Source organism: Alexandromys fortis, unplaced genomic scaffold (assembly GCF_014885135.2).
Source record: "Alexandromys fortis isolate MF-2015 unplaced genomic scaffold, M_Fortis_MF-2015_v1.1 scaffold_65, whole genome shotgun sequence".
Classification (NCBI taxonomy): Eukaryota; Metazoa; Chordata; class Mammalia; order Rodentia; family Cricetidae; genus Alexandromys; species Alexandromys fortis.
The window spans coordinates 961,147-979,765 of NW_026067986.1; the positions used below are offsets into that span (position 1 = coordinate 961,147).

The 18,619-nt window shown below is 46.5% G+C and overlaps 1 protein-coding gene across 9 annotated transcripts in view; it reads right to left on the reverse strand.

Annotated features, from left to right (window-relative positions):
• Positions 1 to 18,619, reverse strand: part of Cflar (CASP8 and FADD like apoptosis regulator) — an 80,526-nt gene that overhangs the window by 47,281 nt on the left and 14,626 nt on the right. For 4 of the 9 annotated variants that reach the window (XR_007594793.1, XR_007594792.1, XM_050159282.1 and 1 more), the window contains 5 exons: positions 8,825 to 9,251; positions 6,453 to 6,558; positions 4,803 to 4,938; positions 3,450 to 3,535; positions 21 to 75 (listed from right to left, as the gene is read on the reverse strand). Coding sequence is in view for 7 of the 9 variants with exons in the window: in XM_050159282.1 (XP_050015239.1) it covers positions 21 to 75; positions 3,450 to 3,535; positions 4,803 to 4,938; positions 6,453 to 6,558; positions 8,825 to 9,120 (679 nt within the window). In the remaining 2 variants the exon portion in view is untranslated. Of the gene's footprint in view, positions 1 to 20; positions 76 to 3,449; positions 3,536 to 4,802; positions 4,939 to 6,452; positions 6,559 to 8,824; positions 9,362 to 9,476; positions 9,696 to 18,619 lie in introns of those variants that run through there. The other 5 variants (XM_050159283.1, XM_050159286.1, XM_050159287.1 and 2 more) reach the window with 4 other exon arrangements.

Genomic DNA, 18,619 nt, shown 5'->3' on the forward strand with positions numbered 1-18,619 from the left:
TAAGAGATTGGGGGCCTTACTTTGAATGTGAAGGTGTTCCGCAAATCTTTGTTCCTTACTTCGCCCATTCTGGAGCTTCAAATACAAAAAAAGAAGGTCACACTGTTAGTTTTTTTCAGAAGCTCACTATGTTACACCTCTTTGAATAGCTCAATATTTTTACACGGGGTTGGGGGGGGGGAATAAAAATATCACCTTCTCAGCTACCTAAATATGAACTGCAGGGACAGTTAACCCTGTAAGTTCCACACTACACTGTCAGAGATGAGATCAACTCTCCCAGTCAGAACTAAAGGCATTTTGAAGCTGGAACTAAACTTGCACAGCTCTAAGCTGTTACAGTACATCATGGGTGCTCGAACAGTCCGAACTCAGCGCACTCTGGGACAGAGATTGACATTCGGTGCCTCCCGTGAACACCAGGGCAAAGTGCAGCCTGGCTAGAAGTGTGAGCAAGTCATTTTACCTCTCTGTCTGCTTCTTCATCTGCAAAGGTGAGGATAAGAATAGAATAGTACCTGCCATACATAGATGGTAAGGAGGGTTGTTTTTTTAACGTATATGTGTTTTGCATGCATGTATACCTGGTGTCCATGGAGATCAGAATAAGGCACTGGATCCTCCAGGACTGGAGCTACAGACAGTTGTGAGCCACCAGGCAGGTGCTGAGGATGGAGTCTGTGCTCTTGAATGCTAAACTCACTCACAGGCTTTAGATGCAAAGGGTGTTTATGGTGTTTCATTACTCAGAAACCCTCAGCACAGTCTAGCATGCAGAGAAGCACTTGATAAATGTCTATATCCAAAGCCCCGAGTACAATCTGCAGCACTCCTAAGTAAATGAATACATGATGTCCTATCATGGCTACAAGATAAGTGATATGTGGGCATGATTCTCGACAGTCACATACTCTGCATGAACCACTCCTGGGAGATTAAACCGACCTGCTTCTCTCATCTCAGATGACAGGAACTACGCAAGATGACATCACTTCCTACCACCATCTGACCACTGGTATTTCAACAACAGCGACCTCTTTAGCTCTCCTACCCAAAGAAGGAAGTACATTATCTAGTAAGCTGCTTCTGAGAGTACCTCTGTGTGCAAACTGGAGACATGCAAGCTATGGACCCCCCCCCCAATAATCCTGACTTAATCAGAGCCTAAATCTTGTGAGAAAGCTACCAGGTTCATTTGCCACGGTGCCAGCTACTAAACGAGAGATCAAGTCGTGTGCCAGACACAGCAAGGGTAAAGCGAGATGAAGCGCAGAGCATGTTGGGTCCCAAGCAGGCTACATGAACAGGGAGGATGCTCACCTGCATTGGCAGGACAGAAACACAGTCGTGAAAACATAGAAGGATTTTAACTAAGAATGTTAGTGTAAGTTATAACAATAGGTAGTGGGAGAGGAGAGCTCAGAAAATCCTAAATCCAGCTGTCTGTGACTTAGTCATCTATCGGAGACTAGAGGGACAAATTAAAAACTGTACCTAAGCAATGAGAGATGAGTGTGGTTTATAGATAGATCAGGAGATTGTGGGATGAGAAGAGGCCGATCCTGACCGGCTCTATAGGAGATACAAATACACAGTCACGGTGGTTTAGACATACACATCTTTATCGTTCAGTTCGTGGGTGGGGCAGTGCAATTCTTAGCAGCCAGTCTGTTGCTCAGTGGTACCTCCTAGAGCTAGTGTCCTCCCAGAAACTGTTTATAAACTGGGAGGGATGTTTTCATGATAGACACTCATAGAAGTGTTTATAATTCAACCGCAAAACTTAACTCGAGTCTAAGTATCCACCCTGAAGTCCACATAACTTTAAAAGGGGTTGGGTTCATAATATACCAAGGTTTCTTCTCGTGATAGAAGATTAACCAGGGGATAAGCACAAAATGAACTGTGCTCCTCAGAACACAACCACACGCGACCACGAGACACTTAATGATCTTAACTAGAAAGGGAAATCTTCTGTCTGTCACTCATTAAAGAAAAGTTTGCCAAATTTTAAATTAATAAGGCACGCTCAGTAAAAAGGCGAAAGGCTCGAGAGATGGCTCAGAGGTTAAGAGCACCAGCTGCTCTTCCAGAGGACCTGAGTTCAATTCCCAGCACCCACATAGTGGCTCAGAACTGCCTGCAACTCCGGTTCTAGGGGATTGGATGCCCTCTTCTGACTCCACTGGGCTCCTGAACACACACAGGTGTACAAAATCTCATACAGGCACACATGCATACAGTAAACAGAAAGTAAAAAGGAAAATGCGTTTTAAATTAATTTTTTTAAAAAAGAAAATGCACACAGAAGTGAGAATCAGGATATTTATTTTGCAACCATGTTTGCCACAACACAAGAACAGAGGCAATCTGCACATCGGAAAGAAAGAACTAAATACATGGTGGTGCGTGTAGAAAACGGAAGCTACGAGCCCTCCTGGCAGGGCGGGCCTACGATGTCAGCCTTTAGGAGGCTGAAGCAAGGAGAGGGTCCTTGCTCTTCAAGGCTAGCCTGGGCTAACAGTGGACTCCAGGCCAGACTGGGTTACATGTGTGATCTCATAGGAACCGTGTGGTACCAAGTCTGAGGATTCTGTGTTCAGAAGAATGGCAAGGCGTGCTACCCCTTGTCCGCTGTACATGTGTAAGCAATCTCTGCACGGTCCAGAGACCGGTCAAGAAGAGTCGCCTTAACAGAGGGTAACTGGGAGGACGTGAGTGTACGGGGGAGGGAGAAATCACAGTTTTAAGATCTCTTTGGTGGACGCTGAAGCTTTTCTTTCTACAGGTACATCCTATCTATTTTGACTTTAAAAGAGAATCTTCAAGGAAACAAACAGTGAAAAAATATCCAACTGTATAAATAGATACATTTGCTAATGCACATAAAAATAAGACTAAAAGAAAGCACCCAAAATATTAATATTAGTCAAACCCATGTAACAGACACGTGACACGTAAGATACTTTCTTGTTATTCATTAAACTCCCCAAATATATAATTAAACACTTTTTTCTTTTCTTTTTACTCTTTTTTTTTTTAATATTTATTTACTGTACATGAGTGACCCATCTTCATGCACACCAGAAGAGGGCGCCAGATCCCGTTACAGATGGATGTGAGCCACCATGTGGTTGCTGGGACTTGAACTCAGGAGCTCTGGAAGAGCAGCCAGTGCTCTTAACTGCTGAGCCATCTCTGCAGCTTTTTTTAGGTTTTTTTTTGAGACAGCTCCGTGCAGCCCTGGTTATACTGGAATGCACCACGCTAGTCTCAAACTCACAGAGATCCGCCTGTCTCTGCCTCCCAAGCTCTGGGATTAAAGGTGTGCACCGCTACCGCCCACCAGCTGAGCACTTTAAAGTTTATAATCATAAGAAGTTGCACACTTTTATGACTCCTCTGAAGCAGGTTCATGCTGTCAGTCCATACACCGGCTCCAGACTCACCCTTGAGTTATATGAAGGCTCCTTGATGCTCAAGTTTGGAAGAGAAGCCTGGAGAGAATTCACATAATTTGATCCTGCTCCTTGGCCTGTAAAGACAGAGAGAGGCGCTAAGATTCATGAACTGTCAAATGAGTCTTCAACAGTGCCTCAGATCCCAGCCAATCTTTTCAAATACCATCTGAATTCAAAGCATCCGCTCAGATGATTTCTGTTCACCAGTAAGAATGACTTGCCGGGCGGTGGTGGCACACACTTTTAATCCCAGCACTTGGGAGGCAGAGGCAGGAGGATCTCTGTGAATTCGAGGCCAGCCTGGTCTACAAGAGCTAGTTCCAGGACAGGCTCAAAAGCTACAGAGAAATCTTGCCTCGAAAAACCAAAAAATAAAATAAAATAATAATAATGATTGAAAGGATGACAAACTAATTTCAATCCCCAGGCCCCACATGGTGGGAGGGAAGAAATGACACCCACATAACATGTGGGTTTGTATATGTGTGCACACACACACACACACATAGACACACACTAAATGAATAAATAAATAAATGGATAAACATACTTTTAAATTAAAAAAGAAACTAAGGTCATTCCTAATTCTGTCGTTCAGAATGAGGGCAGATTGTCTTTTTTAAAAAAAAAATTATTTATTTATTTATTATGTATAAAATATTCTGTCTGTGTGTATGCATGCAGGCCAGAAAAGGGCACCAGACTCCATTACAGATGGTTGTGAGCCACCATGTGGTTGCTGGGAATTGAACTCAGGACCTTTGGAAGAGCAGGCAATGCTCTTAACCTCTGAGCCATTTCTCTAGCCTGCAGATGGTCTTATATATAAGCAAGTCTCAGTCATGACCTAACACTGTGACCCTGTGTTAGGTGTAAGGTAGAAGGGTCAACCCCCTTAATTAAAGAAAAAACCAAAGTGACCTTTTCCATGAGGTTAAGAGAAACGCAGCACACATGCAGGACAGCAATCAGACTCGGTGACACCACCCAGAGTTGGATGGTGGTCACCAGGTCCAACGTGGAGCTGGGCAACAGGGCTCTATCTATAATCAAAGTCCTAAAAGTTCACAGTCTCTCTGCCCTTTAAAAACAGACATACAGACTCCTTTAAAGACCAGAATGGTAAGACCTGCTTAGTGGCAATTTTCAGAGGTAGGGGATCTGCCAGTAGGTTTGGGATATTGGGATGAAAAGGTTATAAAGGACTATGATCTCTTGGTGTAGGCTAGAGGGGGCTGGGATGCTTGGGTTCCATTTCAGCCAGGCACCCAACAGGTGACATCTCTCCACCAACCATTCCTCCTGCGCACTGAAGATCACCGAGACACCGAAATTTCTTACCTGACTGCGCGTACTTCTGGATTTTGGTCTTCAGATCTATCCTGTGGATGCTCTTCAGGCTTTTTTCTAGTAAGTTCAATTGATCTGCAGCAACAAGATTCAGTTTCTCCAGTTCAATCACCAGGTCCAAGAAACTCTAAGAGAATCACCAACAAGAAACACACATCATGAGTGGAGCTAACACGTCCAAAGTGCAAACTCTAGGCCACCTGGTGGTCATAATATCAGGAAAAGGTGGCAAGACGGGACCTTCCGGTAACCCTTGGTGACAGTTCTGCTCAGAACCAATCACCCTCCTGAATTTAACTCAAAGAAATGGGGGCTAGGGCTGTAGCCCGGGTGGCAGAGTAAGCTTGCCTTGCATGTATGACACCCTGGGCTTGATCCTCAGCACCACACACCATAAGAGCTTCCCAGAGAGTGGGGGGCGGGGGGAAGAGGGTAGCTGAGGAAAATGTTGATATGGGAAATCCTCATAATGCCATTTTAAACTGTTTTCATCCATCCTGGATATTCTAGGCCATACTGACTCAAGAGATGATTCCCAGAAAGAGTGGGGCCCTTTGACTCATTCACCCTGAAGCAGCTGGGTGATTTCACGATTTCAAAAGCGGGCATGGCTTTGGATTTTATATTTGCTCACGGTTAACATTTGGTTACTTAACCACTAATCGTTATTTTACAAAGACAAGAGGCCTAATTAATTACATATAAATGGAAGGCGTTGATTAGGGAAATCCCCCCAAAAAACTCCCAGCTTTCACTTTCTTCATTTGATGTTGGAACATGATGTCTTCCTGTTTTTCTATAATCAAGGAGCCCGAGGGAATTCTAAAAGGCAGGGAAGCCAACTGGAAGACTTATTATCACCCCCAGAGATGGAGATTCTTCTTGGCCCGTCCTCAGGTTAACCGTGTCAGGAGTTCAAACACACCCTTACCGCAACCCAAGACAACTCTAAAACGGTCAGACGTCTCTATCCTCGTCACCTCCCACACACACCGCAAACCACCTCCACCCAGAGCCACTGAGGGGAAGTAAAACAGCCGAGGGCCAGCAAACGAGAGTGGACCAGCAAGCCAAGCCCTCTACGGCCAGGTCTCTACTCCACACAAGAAGACGGGATGTCCTCACTTGGAAGAGGGCTGTCAAATCAGAGAACTGACGTTGAAGCCAGCCAGGTCGGTGACTTTTACAGAAACCAGGACCAAATCTAAGCATAAAAGAAATTCCCAGGACCACAGGAGGAAAGAGTCCCAACCTAATTCCCTCTAAAAACCCATTCTCTTGCTACCAGGGTCACAGAAAAACTACCGGAGAAAGCTACTGGGACCATGGCAGCAGGCTGCCCACTTCTCTCTCTCTCCATACCACAAGGAACAGGCCCTACTTCTTTCTTTCTGAATTCTTTCATTCTTTCTTTCTTTAAGGTTTATTTATTATGTATGTGTGCAGTGTTCTGTCTGCATGTCAGAAGAGGGCACCAGATCTCATTACAGATGGCTATGAGCCACCATGTGGTTGCTGGGAATTGGACTCAGGACCTCCGAAAGAGCAACCAGTGCTCTTAACCTCTGAGCTACCTCTCCAGGCCCCAGAGCCCTACTTCTGACAGCTCTTTGGAACAGGCACCAAGAGAACACAACTCACCTTGTCCTTGGCTCCCTTGCCTCGGCCTGTGTAATCTCTCATAAGGAAAATTAAGGAGGACACGTCGGATTTATCCAGATTCTCGCCAATCTCCATCATCAGCACCCTGTAAATCCCAAAAGTTTCTTTAGTAAACCCAGACAAGAATCCAAGAGCCCATCCCTCACCAAGGCCAAGAACTTGACTAATTGTTGTTCCACAGAAAACGCCCCCAACTCTATAAAACAGGAAGCCTTGATAGAAATATCCTCCAAGAAACTATAAGAAAATTCAAAAGGAAAGCTCATTTTCTGTTTTTTGTTTGGTTTGGTTTTTAGAGATGGCTCTTGCTGTGTAGGGACTATCTTAGCTCTCCCTGGACAGAGACTGGCCTCAGACTGCACCCATCCTCATGTCTCTGCCTCCCTCCCAGGTGCTGGAATTACAAGCGTGCACCACACCTAGCCTTTCCTTTGTTTGCAGTAGGACACAGCACTTCCCTTTCTAACCAACAGCTCCGAAAACAACTGTGCAAAAGACTTCCCTGAAAAAACCCCTCGGTTCCCAGAAGTCATAGTGAGACCAAAGAGATGAGTAACAGGAAAGACCAAATTCAGAGTGGCCTTGCCCTCTGTTGACCACTGGTCTAAAAACTATACTTTGAGTCTCAGGATTCTCTAAAGCAAAGAAACATCTCTGACATCTCTGGCCCACACTTGAACTTGAAAGTTAAAAGACGTCCGCCATGGAGCTTCTGATCACCAATGTCTGGTCTGGAAAACCCCTCCCAATGAGTTCACCCCTGCTCTGACTGGGGTAGCCACCACACTTTGTCAGAATGCCTGTGTAGAAGGTGGCTTTCCCATATTCTTTGGTATTCTTCTTGACCCTGAGCTTAGCTAGGCACTGGTGAAGCCTGCCGAGCAGACGGGTGAATAGGTGGACCTCAATGGCCAGCCTACTCTAGAGGGCCTGACACGCCCATCACTACCCACTGCACCTGAATACACTCCCTGAGGCCAAGTGAGTGTCCCCAAAATGTGTGAGATCAGTGGCATTGGCTGATGGTCGGACAAGGGAAACTTTACCAAGGGTAACAATAACCCCAAGCATCTCACACAGAAAGCCACTTGGTACACTATCCAAAGAGAAACTTGTGGAGCTCTGTCACTGTCTGTGGTGCTGGGGCTGAACCCAGAACCAAACACACCCTAAGCAAGGGCCTATGGCTGAGCTATTGCTCAACACACATGTCCCTGCTACCTTTTCAGACAGGGTTTTATTAAGTCACTCAGGCTAGCCTTGAACTCACAACCTTCCTGCTTCCATCTCCTGAGTAGCTGGGATTTCAGGTCTTGGTCACCAAGCACAAGTAGCTGGGCTATATTACTCTTTACTTTGTAAAGTTAGTAACTGGCTCAGCCTGGGTGGGCTGTAACTGGTCCGAGGTTTAACACAGTCCTTCCAACACCTCGCAGCACTTTACAAAGCCCGTGCTGCCTCCAGCTCTTTTCAGTACTTTTCATAATAATAAAAATAAACATCCTCAAATACATATTACACAATCAACAGAACTAGCAGCCTGGAGGAACAGGAAGCAATTTAAAGGAACAAGGTCTCCTTCTTGCCTCAGAATACACAACCCTTCCAGAGGCTCCCTCATATGGGGAAGGAAGTCCCCCGAGGCTCTCGGACTTAGGGACATAGATGGTCGTCCTGGTTTAACCAGAAGGGGGTGGAAGGCAGTTCCTTGAAGAAAGGTCCCCCTTGGCCCCCTCTGAAGCAGAGAGGCAAGACGATGGGAAGGGAACCCACCCTGAGGCTTTTCCTTGGCTGGCTGCCCAGGCAGAGGAAGAGTTAGAAAGGGTCACAGCTCTGGCAGTAGGGAGGTTACTCACTCTTGCTACTTTATTTCTCAGTACCAGAATTTCCCAAAGCACCGCAGATCCCACGCTACTGGGGACTGGCAAGAAAGAGCAGCGCTACACTGTTTCTCCTATCTTCCTCTTGTCAGTCCGGCATACACAGACTATCTGTCCCTTCCACTTCCATGATGATCTTTTCCCCAGTAGCGTACCTGGTAAGCAGCCCGTGTTTTATTGAATTCAAACAAGCTGTGAGCCTACACCCGAGGCAGGAGGATTGCTATGGGTTGGAGGCCCAGCCTGGACTACACAGGAAGTTCCAAGCTAACCTGAGCTATAACGGGCTTCTGAAAAACACAAAGCCAACCAACAAACAGAAATCCAGAGCGTTCCGCGCCGTAAAAGTGATATCGCGGATAGTTGGATCAGAAGGAAGCGGAAGTGAGGCTGTTCTTCTCATAGCCCACACCTTCTAGACAGCCCGGCTCCCTCCCCCGTGTGCAGCCTGGCTCAGAGCTCAGAAGTTACCTATAATCAGAAACAAGGTGAGGGTTTCTGCGGAGGTGGGCCTCCACGGCCGCTTTGTCCGTCTTCAGTATCTTCTTAAGCAGGTCGAAGCGCCTCACTCTGTAGAGCAGTTCAGCCAAGGTAGCCAAGGAGAGCTGGCCTCTCTCACTTAAGGTGCCCAGGAGCTCCCTGACGTTAGGTGGAGCCAGGTTCTCAGCCACATCTCTACATAAGAAAAGCATCGTTTCCTTCTCCTCGTCGTCCAGGGACTCCTCCACCTGGTGGATGACCTCAGCAGACACGGGGTACAGGGCCATGTTCCAGAAATCAGCAGCCAGGGTCTCATCCAGCGTCTATCCACTTAGCAGGGCTCCGCGCACAGCGAGTCAGCAACTTCATTTTGGAGGCCTTTCTTCATTTCTTTCCCGGCTCTTGCAGGAGAGGCACGCTGCGGTGAGAGGACACTTTTAATCCTGCCGGATCCCTTCGCCTAAGAGCTGAAGTTCAGGCTCTCCCTTCCTTACTGGGTCTCTGTAAGCAAGGGGATCCAGTTCACCCCTTTAAGTCAGGAGAAAGAGAGCCTCAGCAGACAGAGTCAAAAACTGAGCCAAAAGCCAAAAGACACAGAAGAAAACCCAGACATTCAAGAAAATGACATCAAAGGCAAAATTACCTCCAAAAATTCCCACATGGTTTAATCAGAATGAAAAGCAGGGTAGGGGAAATCACTAGCTAGGAAGCTAATGACTAAAGTTACCACGAGAGGTCAGGGGAAGAGAAAAGTCCGATGACTAAGCAGCTGATTTGAGGAGTTGCCACCCACGCCCACTCCTTAGCCCCTCCCACCTGTTCTCAACAAAAGCAGATTTTGGCAAAGGGCGCCTCCCTGCAGGGTCCTCACCAAATGAGGTTTCTGTCCTTTCCTGCGTCCCTTGCCCCTCCTCAGTTGCTCTCCTACAGTTTTCCATACACCCGGCACTCACAGCTGAGGCTCGCCCGCAGCCTCGCCCACGGGACCCTCCAGAGGGGCTGGGCTAAGCGCTTCCTGAGTTTAAACCAGGTCCTCGGACCCTCTGCCCCAAGAACGTGCCAGGTCTCCCGACCCTCAACATACTGCTCCCTGGCAGCAAAGACCACCAAAATTCTCAATGGCATCATGGGAGTGGACGGAAGACCTGGGGGGCCCACAGGTCTGAGTGCCCGGCTCAAGGCACGATTTCGTAACCGTCAATTTCTTCCGTCAGAACCGAGCAGTTTTCAGATTTGGACTATAAATCTTTTGGTTTTGACTTTTAAAATACAATTGTTTGCTTGCTTGTTTGTTTATACAGGGGAGGGATTTGTGGGCATTCCACCTGCAACTGGAGGCCACAGGATAACTTTAAAGAATCAGAGTTCTCTCCTATTATGTGGGTCCAGGGATCGAATTCAGACCATCCCCCATGGCAGCAAGCACCTTTACCCACTGAGCCATCTTGCCAGCCCTTATACTGGAGACCTTGTCCCTGAGTAACAAAACAAAACAAAACAAAAAAGCCCTCTGAACTCAATGGAAAAGAAAAAAAAACAGAAACACAATCTAACTCTTAGATGATAATGGTTTCACCTATTTTATATGATGATATTTAAGTATTCATCTAAGATTGGTGAGGCTACGCCAATCTCAATATCCATTTATCTGAACAACTTAAATAGGATTATTTATAAATAAAGGAATAGAACTGACTAAAACCATCACCCTACATAGAAAAAGCTGTGCTCGGAAGACTTTTCTCAAAAAAAGTCTCAGTGACTAATTGTGTGATTCTCAGATGTCAAAAAGTCTCAGAAGCCTGCAAGCCATCCCAAGGAGGACAACGCTGTAACCTAACTGCTACTTTCTGTAACAAGAAGACCGAGGAAGTTGTCTTTCTCTTCCCATCACGAGAAGGGTAATATTCTTATTGAATGCTACCCTAGGCTTAACCTCTAAAACGTTTGTGGGTCCAACAAGAAATAAGTAAGGGAAAAATAAAATATGAGACCATTAAACCTAAGAGCAAGAAAAGTCCAAACTATCCAGACATGCTTGAAAAAGGACTGAGCAAAACTAGTAGACAGGAACTGTTTAATCCTGCTTGCCAAGAAAGCCGCAAATGAAACAACACCACCAGTTAACACAGAACAATATCTGCCCAAGTCATCTTCTCCCACTATCAGGCCCATGGTGCCTTCTGCCTGTCACAGATGCTCACAAGCTTCTGTGCTGACGGAGGCAGGGGACACGGGGTGGGGGTGGGGACAGATAAGGCCGGGACGGCGGGAGGGATGGGACACGACAATTTGGCAGCCAAATCCCAGTTACTCAGAGGCAACAGCTGCTAGGAACTATCAGAAGGAGAACACAGATTCCCAGACAGAGCCAGGCCACTAAGACGCAGCAACCCTCCAAGCCTGGAAGCTGGGGCACAGTGCAGGCAGTTCTTGTGGCTGCTGGGATTGGGCACTTCACAGAGAAAAGCACAGAAAGAAGAGGTTGAACTATAATCTAAATAATCACTATTTTATTCTATTTTATTGTTTTTTTTTCTGTTAAGCCCAGGTCAAGAAATTAGCATAAGAAAATTCCCCAAGAAGTCAAGAAGGCCTTCAGCAGAAATGCAAAGCCCCACGCAGAAGGTCCCCTTCCTAAATGAGAGGATTTTTTTCTTTCTTTTTCTGCAAACAGGACCTTGCCATGTATAGGTTTTATCCTCCTACAGCCATGTGGCACAGGATAGCCTGAAACTCTCTATAAAAGCTGAGGCTAGCCTCAAACTCATGGCAATTCTCCTGTCTCAGCCTCCAGAGTCCTAAGGTTATAGGGCTGCACCATTATCTCAAGCTGAAGGGGAAACTCATGTATCATTTAGCATGAGCAAAATTACAATCAAATGTAGCACAGATAATAAAAACCCAGACTCAGATATTGGGGTTCAACCTAAAGATCAGAAAAGCAAAGCAGCCAACCACTAGAAAGACTTATTTTTTAATTTATTAGATTTTTAAAAAATACCAATCCAAGTTCCCACTCCCTCCCCTCCTCTCAATCCCTTCATACATCCTCCCACCCCACCCCCATCCACTCCTCAGAGAGGGTAAGGCACATTGCTTTGCGGAAGGTCCAAGGCCCTCCCTACTATATCTAGGCTGAGCAAGGTATACATCCAAAGAGAATAGGACCTTTTATGGCTACAAAATCTCCAGACCAAAGGGCGAGCTTCACTGAGTTCCTGTCTCTTCCCCTTATATTCCTCTCTCCACCCAGCCATATCGCTCCTGTCTCCACCTCCCTAGTGCTGGGATTAAAGGCACGGGATCACCTTTGTGTGAAGTCTGTTTCTCTTTTAGACAGATTCAATCTTGTATAGCCCAGGGTGGCCTTGAAGCTGGCTTGCCTCCAGAGTCCTGGGATTAAAGATGTGTGCCACCACTCCCTGGTCTCTAGAGTCTTATCTTTGCCCTCTGATCTTCAGGCAAGCTTTATTTTGGTGTTGGGGGTCCTTCTGTCTCTGTGTTGCTTTTATTGATTAATGAATAAAGAACTGCTTTGAGCCTATGGCAGGGAAGAACAGAACTAGGCGGGGAAAGCTAGGCTGTATGCTGGGAGAAAGAAGGCAGAGCCAGAGAGAAGCCATGAAGCCACCAGAGAGAGATGCCAGTCGGAACTTTAGCTGGAAAGCCACAGCCATGTGGTGGTACACAGATTAATAGAAATGGGTTAAATTAAGATGTAAGAGATAGTCAATAAGAAGTTAGAGTTAATGGGCCAAGCAGTGATTTAATTAATACAGTTTCTGTGTGATTATTTCGGGTCTAAGCTAGCAGGGCAGCCAGGAACCAACAAGTGGTCTCTCTCTTCTAACATTATTTATTAAAAGACAAATAATGTACCACTATATTTCCCACTTTTGTCTAAAATAAAAAGAAGGCTATAACTAATATAAGAAAAACTATATACAATAAGTGCAAGTATAAATAAAGGGCCCTTGTTCCTCTTGCAGAAACCTGGGGGTTTGGCTCCCAAAACTCACAATGCAATTTACAGCCCTTCATAATTAGAGTTCCAGGAGGAGTCTAGTGCCCTCTTCTGGCTTCCTTGGATACTGCATACACGCCTTGCACATACACAACCCTTCAACAATTAAAACCACCACAACAATCGACAAAGCAGAATGCAAATCTTCGGGGGGGCCTGCACCTGAGAGTCTACGTGAGTGTGCTCTGTGGGGGAGGGGGAGGGTTGCAGGAGATAAGGGTTTTTTTTTTTCTGCAGTTCTACAGGCCCCCAGTAGTAGCTCTGGGATCAGCTGGACAGAGGCTAGGATGCTGTTAAACATCCAACAATCTCCCATCTCCCTGAGATCAAGGGTGATGCATCTCTCTATAACACAGCACTGAGTCCAAGAAACCTCCCAATTTTTCAGTTCCTAAACTGAGCCTTTCTGTGATGTACTAATGTCTCCTAACTTAAATGCTCCATGCCAGAGACTGTCGCATGAGGTAGATTGCCCTCCCTTCTCTGAGGCTCTGTATCTGTGTTGTTACACACATGTGATCCCAGTGCCAAGGACACAGAGGCAGGGGGATGGCTGGGTTCACTGGGCAGCCAAGTTCCAGGGCAGCGGGAGATCATCCATATCTCAAATAAAACAAGGTGCTGGTTAATCTGAAAACAAAACGAAACTCTTGCTACAGTGTCCATAGAGATGCAGAATGAAGCACAGAAATAACCTCCTCAAATGCACAGCCGGTGTAAGAAATTAGGAGAAATTATAGCGGGTCCAAAAGAAAGCAGCTTAAAAACTACAGTACCAATCACCATATATTATCACATCACACAGATAACATGTAGGAATGACCCACACAAAAGCTATAGAAGACCTTACTGGAACAAACATGCATTATTAAAAAGACATTACCGAAGACCCAGATAAGTGGAGAGCCATCCTTTATTCATGAGTAGGAAGATTCAGAATAATAAAAATCTTAGCTCCTGGGGCTGGTGAGATGGCTCAGAGGCTAAGAGCGCTGTCTGCCCTTCCAGAGGACCTGGGTTCTATTCCTGGAACCCACACGGTGGCTCACAATCAGCTGTCACTCCAGTTCCTTTGTGTGTATGTAGACAAAGAGACCTTAGAACGAGGATGCCTAAAACCTTTCCGAAAGGACAGGGCAGACTTTACTGGTTCAGATGGCAGCATGGACTTTGGGGGTAGCTGTAGGAGTCTTTTTGTTTGTTTGTTTTATTTCTTTTGAAACAAGAGTCTCCTGTAGCCCAGGATGCCCTTGAAGCTGCTGGGATTACAGGGTCAGACCACGACACCTGGGATTTTGCTTGTTTTGGTGGTTCATTTCTTTGTTTTTTGTTTTTGTTTTTGTTTTTTTTGTTTTTTTTTTTTTGAGATGGGGTTTCACGTAGTTCTTCCCTAGATTTCACTCACTATATAGACCAGGCTGGCCTTGCCTGCCTCTGACTCCCAAGTGCTGGCATTAAAGGCATGAACCACTAGACCCAGCATCAAGCCTGGTTTTAAGCAGGGCTGATGACTGAAGTCAGAACTTCGGGCATGCTGGGCACACTCTACAATGGAGCCACATGCTAGACCAGTCTTTAACGCTCAATACAAAGGCTCAACATGGCCATCAGCAGCCAAGCCCACCTCTGGGGACTCCATCCAGAGCTCCAAGCCCCTCTCAGACAGGACGGTCACTCTCTCCTAGCTCCTGAGAGCACACAGGGTTGCCCAAGCTCTGATTCCTACCTGCTCTACAAATTCCCAACCCTGATTGATCAACATCCTGTTGCTTAACCATGAGCCTGTTTCAAACCTTACAGCTTCTATGGCAGGCAGGAAAGGCAACTGGGTCTTTCAAAATTCCTAAAGAAATTCCCCTTCTTCAGGTGAAACGCCCCCTCGCCGGTCTCCCTTTCCACACCCACGTATTTTCCCATTTGGTACGCAGGGTCCCTAACCTTGGCAACTGGAGGACGGAAAACCTAAACCCAGTCTCAGTTTCACTTCTGGAGGGAGTCATGAGCTCATCGCAGTCGCTGCTTTAAACAGCGACGCGAGCTCAGAAACGCAGAAGAGGTCCGAGAGAGCATCGCTCCAGCCGCTGCACTGGGAATACGCTTAGGATTCCCAGCTGCGGAAAGAGGATCTAGCCCAAGCTTCTGGCAAAGGTCCCGGGGCTCCACGGGCCACCCCGTCTAGACTGGGGCAGAGACAGTCTGGTGGTCACTCTGCTTAGTCGCCGTTTCTGACTCAGAGCCAGCACGTGGTGTGCAAGGAATGAATGAGTGGGTTTTCCATATGACAGTACCGGAAATGACCTCACTTCCTTTTCTCTGAACTGGACCTGAAACCGAATTCTCTGGCCAGAATCTTAAATTCCCTCACCTTCTGCCTCCTGGCGTCACCCCAATCTCAGGTAGGCAAGTGAGCTAGGCATGCCCAGCACGTTTTCATTTTTGAACCAACATTTCTACATCACAGGTAATAGTCTGCCCTGGGCTACCTGGGAGGGCTGGTCACCCTGTACCCTGTTTTCAGATCCTGATTCTCCCCCAATCAGATCTAGAGCAGCAGAAAGCTGAAAGGGAGAGGAGAGACTTAACCAAAACTAAGGATTAAACCTACTATTTTGTAAGCTAATTAAAATATATGATTTTTATAGCGTTTGAACAGATACTCAGAATAGGTGAATAATTCTTATAGGCCAGAAGTCAATGTACTTGTTATAAAATATAACACATACACACCACACACACATACACACACACTCACACATGCACATGAGCACACACACACATGTGCATGCACACACGCACAATAAATAGACATTACAGCAGGAAGCTGAGGAAGGAGAACCACACAGCACAACTTCCTGTGTTTTCATCATCTTCCAGGCAGTTTGTTTAGAGATTCTGGTCAGGCACTTTTCACACCCCCAGAGAAGACGCCAATCTTCACAGTCTTCCCCAGTCCTCCCTCCACTTTCCTGGGGCAGTGCTCCTTAGCTCATCCAAGGCTCCTCCACCTTAAACAGTAACCACCACAAAGACGCTGGGCCTGAGTCCCCTCCACCAAGGTCCACTCAGGCTCAGTTTCTTCAATTTTGACTCCACCTGGACCTCATCCCCACAATGTTGCTTAGTGCTCCTCCCACTGGACCCTCATCCCCACAGTGCCACTTAGTGCTCCTCCCACTGGACCCTCATCCCCACAGTGCCACTTAGTGCTCCTCCCACTGGACCCTCATCCCCACAATGCCGCTTAGTGCTCCTCACACTGGACCCTCATCCCCACAATGTCACTTAGTGCTCCTCCCACTGGACCCTCATCCCCACAATGTCACTTAGTGCTCCTCCCACTGGACCCTCATCCCCACAATGCCGCTTAGTGCTCCTCACACTGGACCCTCATCCCCACAATGTCACTTAGTGCTCCTCCCACTGGACCCTCATCCCCACAGTGCCACTTAGTGCTCCTCCCACTGGACCCTCATCCCCACAATGCCGCTTAGTGCTCCTCACACTGGACCCTCATCCCCACAGTGCCACTTAGTGCTCCTCCCACTGGACCCTCATCCCCACAATGCCGCTTAGTGCTCCTCACACTGGACCCTCATCCCCACAGTGCCACTTAGTGCTCCTCCCACTGGACCCTCATCCCCACAATGTCGCTTAGTGCTCCTCACACTGGCATCTAGAACAGAAGAAGGAAAAGCCGATGATGCTGAAGCTGTTTTTATTATGCAAAATTCTAATAATTTTCTTAGCATAGATTTGGGTGTTTCTGTTGACTTTTTTTTAATGTTGCACTGAATATTATTCATCTTGAATTTTGGAGCCCCCTCCTCTCTTACAAATCGTGTTAGGAAGTGAATACCTACACTTGCCTTCCCCTACCCAGTCTTGACCGTACTGCCAGGCCTCTGTGACCTCGTAGCTGTCCCATTCAAGGGATCTGAGAGGATCTCTTCATACTCAGCTACCTTCTCATGAGTACTAGGGCTGGAGAGATGGCTCAGTGGTTGGGAGCACTTACTGCTCTTCCAGAGGACCTGGGCTCAGTTCCCAGCACCTACATGTAGGATCACAACTGTCTATAACTCCAGTTCCACCCTCTTCTGGCCTCTTGGGGCACAAGGCAAGCCTGTGGTACACAGAGACAGCTGCAGGCAAAACCTCATACACAAACATTTTAAACAAATATTAGAAGACATCAGCACCCCATTGTACTGCAACCATATTGCAAAGAAGATATAAAGTCAGCTTAGGTGTCAAAGGATGTGAAGATAAACTGTTATATCTCATAACATACAAAGGTGTGTATGTATACCAATGAATACAACTTACATATGCTTGTGTATATATACATCAATGAACAAAATATGTGTGTGTTTACCATTGGATATAGCATACGTGTGTGCATGTATGTCACTGAATATTATTCAGCCTCAAAAAAAGTGCCAGTTCTGCCACTTGCCACATGGGACCCAGAGGATAGAATGTGACGTAAAATAAGAAAAAAATGGGAGGGCTGGAGAGATGGCTCAGAGGTTAAGAGCATTGACTGCTCTTCCAGAGGTCCTGAGTTCCATTCCCAGCAACCACATGGTGGCTCACAACCACCAGTAATAACATCTGGTGCCAACTTCTGTCTGCAGGGACACATGCAGGCAGACCATTGTATACATAATAAATAAATTTTTTTTAAAAAAAAGAAAAACATGGGAAAAAGTCTGCATGGCCTCACTTATATGCAGCATCTAACTTTTTTTTAAAAATTCACACATATGGAGGTGGAGAATAAACAGTGGTTACCACAGCCAATGGTGAGACAGGAAGTGGGGAGGTATTAGGTCAAAGGACATAGTCACAAACAGGCAGGATGAGCAAGCGAAAGACTGAACTACAGTCTGAGAACTATAGCTAGTTCGTTGTTCTCAGGATTTTTTGCTCAAGGTGTTCTGTGCTGAAAAGTGTTTGCTGGAAGTGAATTAGGATTTCTGCTAATGAGTAGATTGAGAACTACTCTTGCCACAGAGGGGCAGCCAGGTGAGGCAATGGTCCTGTCTGTCTGTCCCACGACACAGTATTCTACTGTGTAACTGTCTTAAACATATGTGTTCTAAATATACACCAGAACCCATAACTAAAAAGAAGTCTTCGTGCGTCTGCTCTGATCTGCCAGATACTGTCAATTTCTCCTTAAAGCTCTTTCCCTGGACACCCCTCTCCACTATTTCTATCCAAGCCATCTCTGGCCATCCTACCTTCCCGGAACCCTCTGTACCTGCTCCTTAAATTCCCCCTAAAGGACTTATTCAACCCCTGGCTTCTGGCTTTAACCTACATACACCTATATTCGGTCAGAATGAACTTGCAGAAGCTCTGGTTCGTGCTTGAGAGTCTCTTAATTTAAGCCTTTCAGTGACAGCTCTTCTCCCACGGCAGGTCTCCAGATCGTCTGCACAAGGCTACGCCTGGTGTCTGCCCTCATCTTTAGCTGGGTCCAACACACAGGGCCTTAATTAAACCTCAGCAAGTGTCTCCCATGAGCCTCTATCTTGATTACACTTTTTCCACCCATCTGCACGGAAAAGCCCGTCTTAACTTGCAAGACCCAGATGAATTCCACCTTCTATGCAAATCCTTCCTGGAAGGGACCACTCAGGCGTGGTCGGTAACTCCTTTGTATCATCCTCCATCGCAGAGGTGGAGGATGGAACAAACTCCCAGCCAATCGCTTAACACACCCCCGGCGGCATCTAGCATTAGCCAGAGAA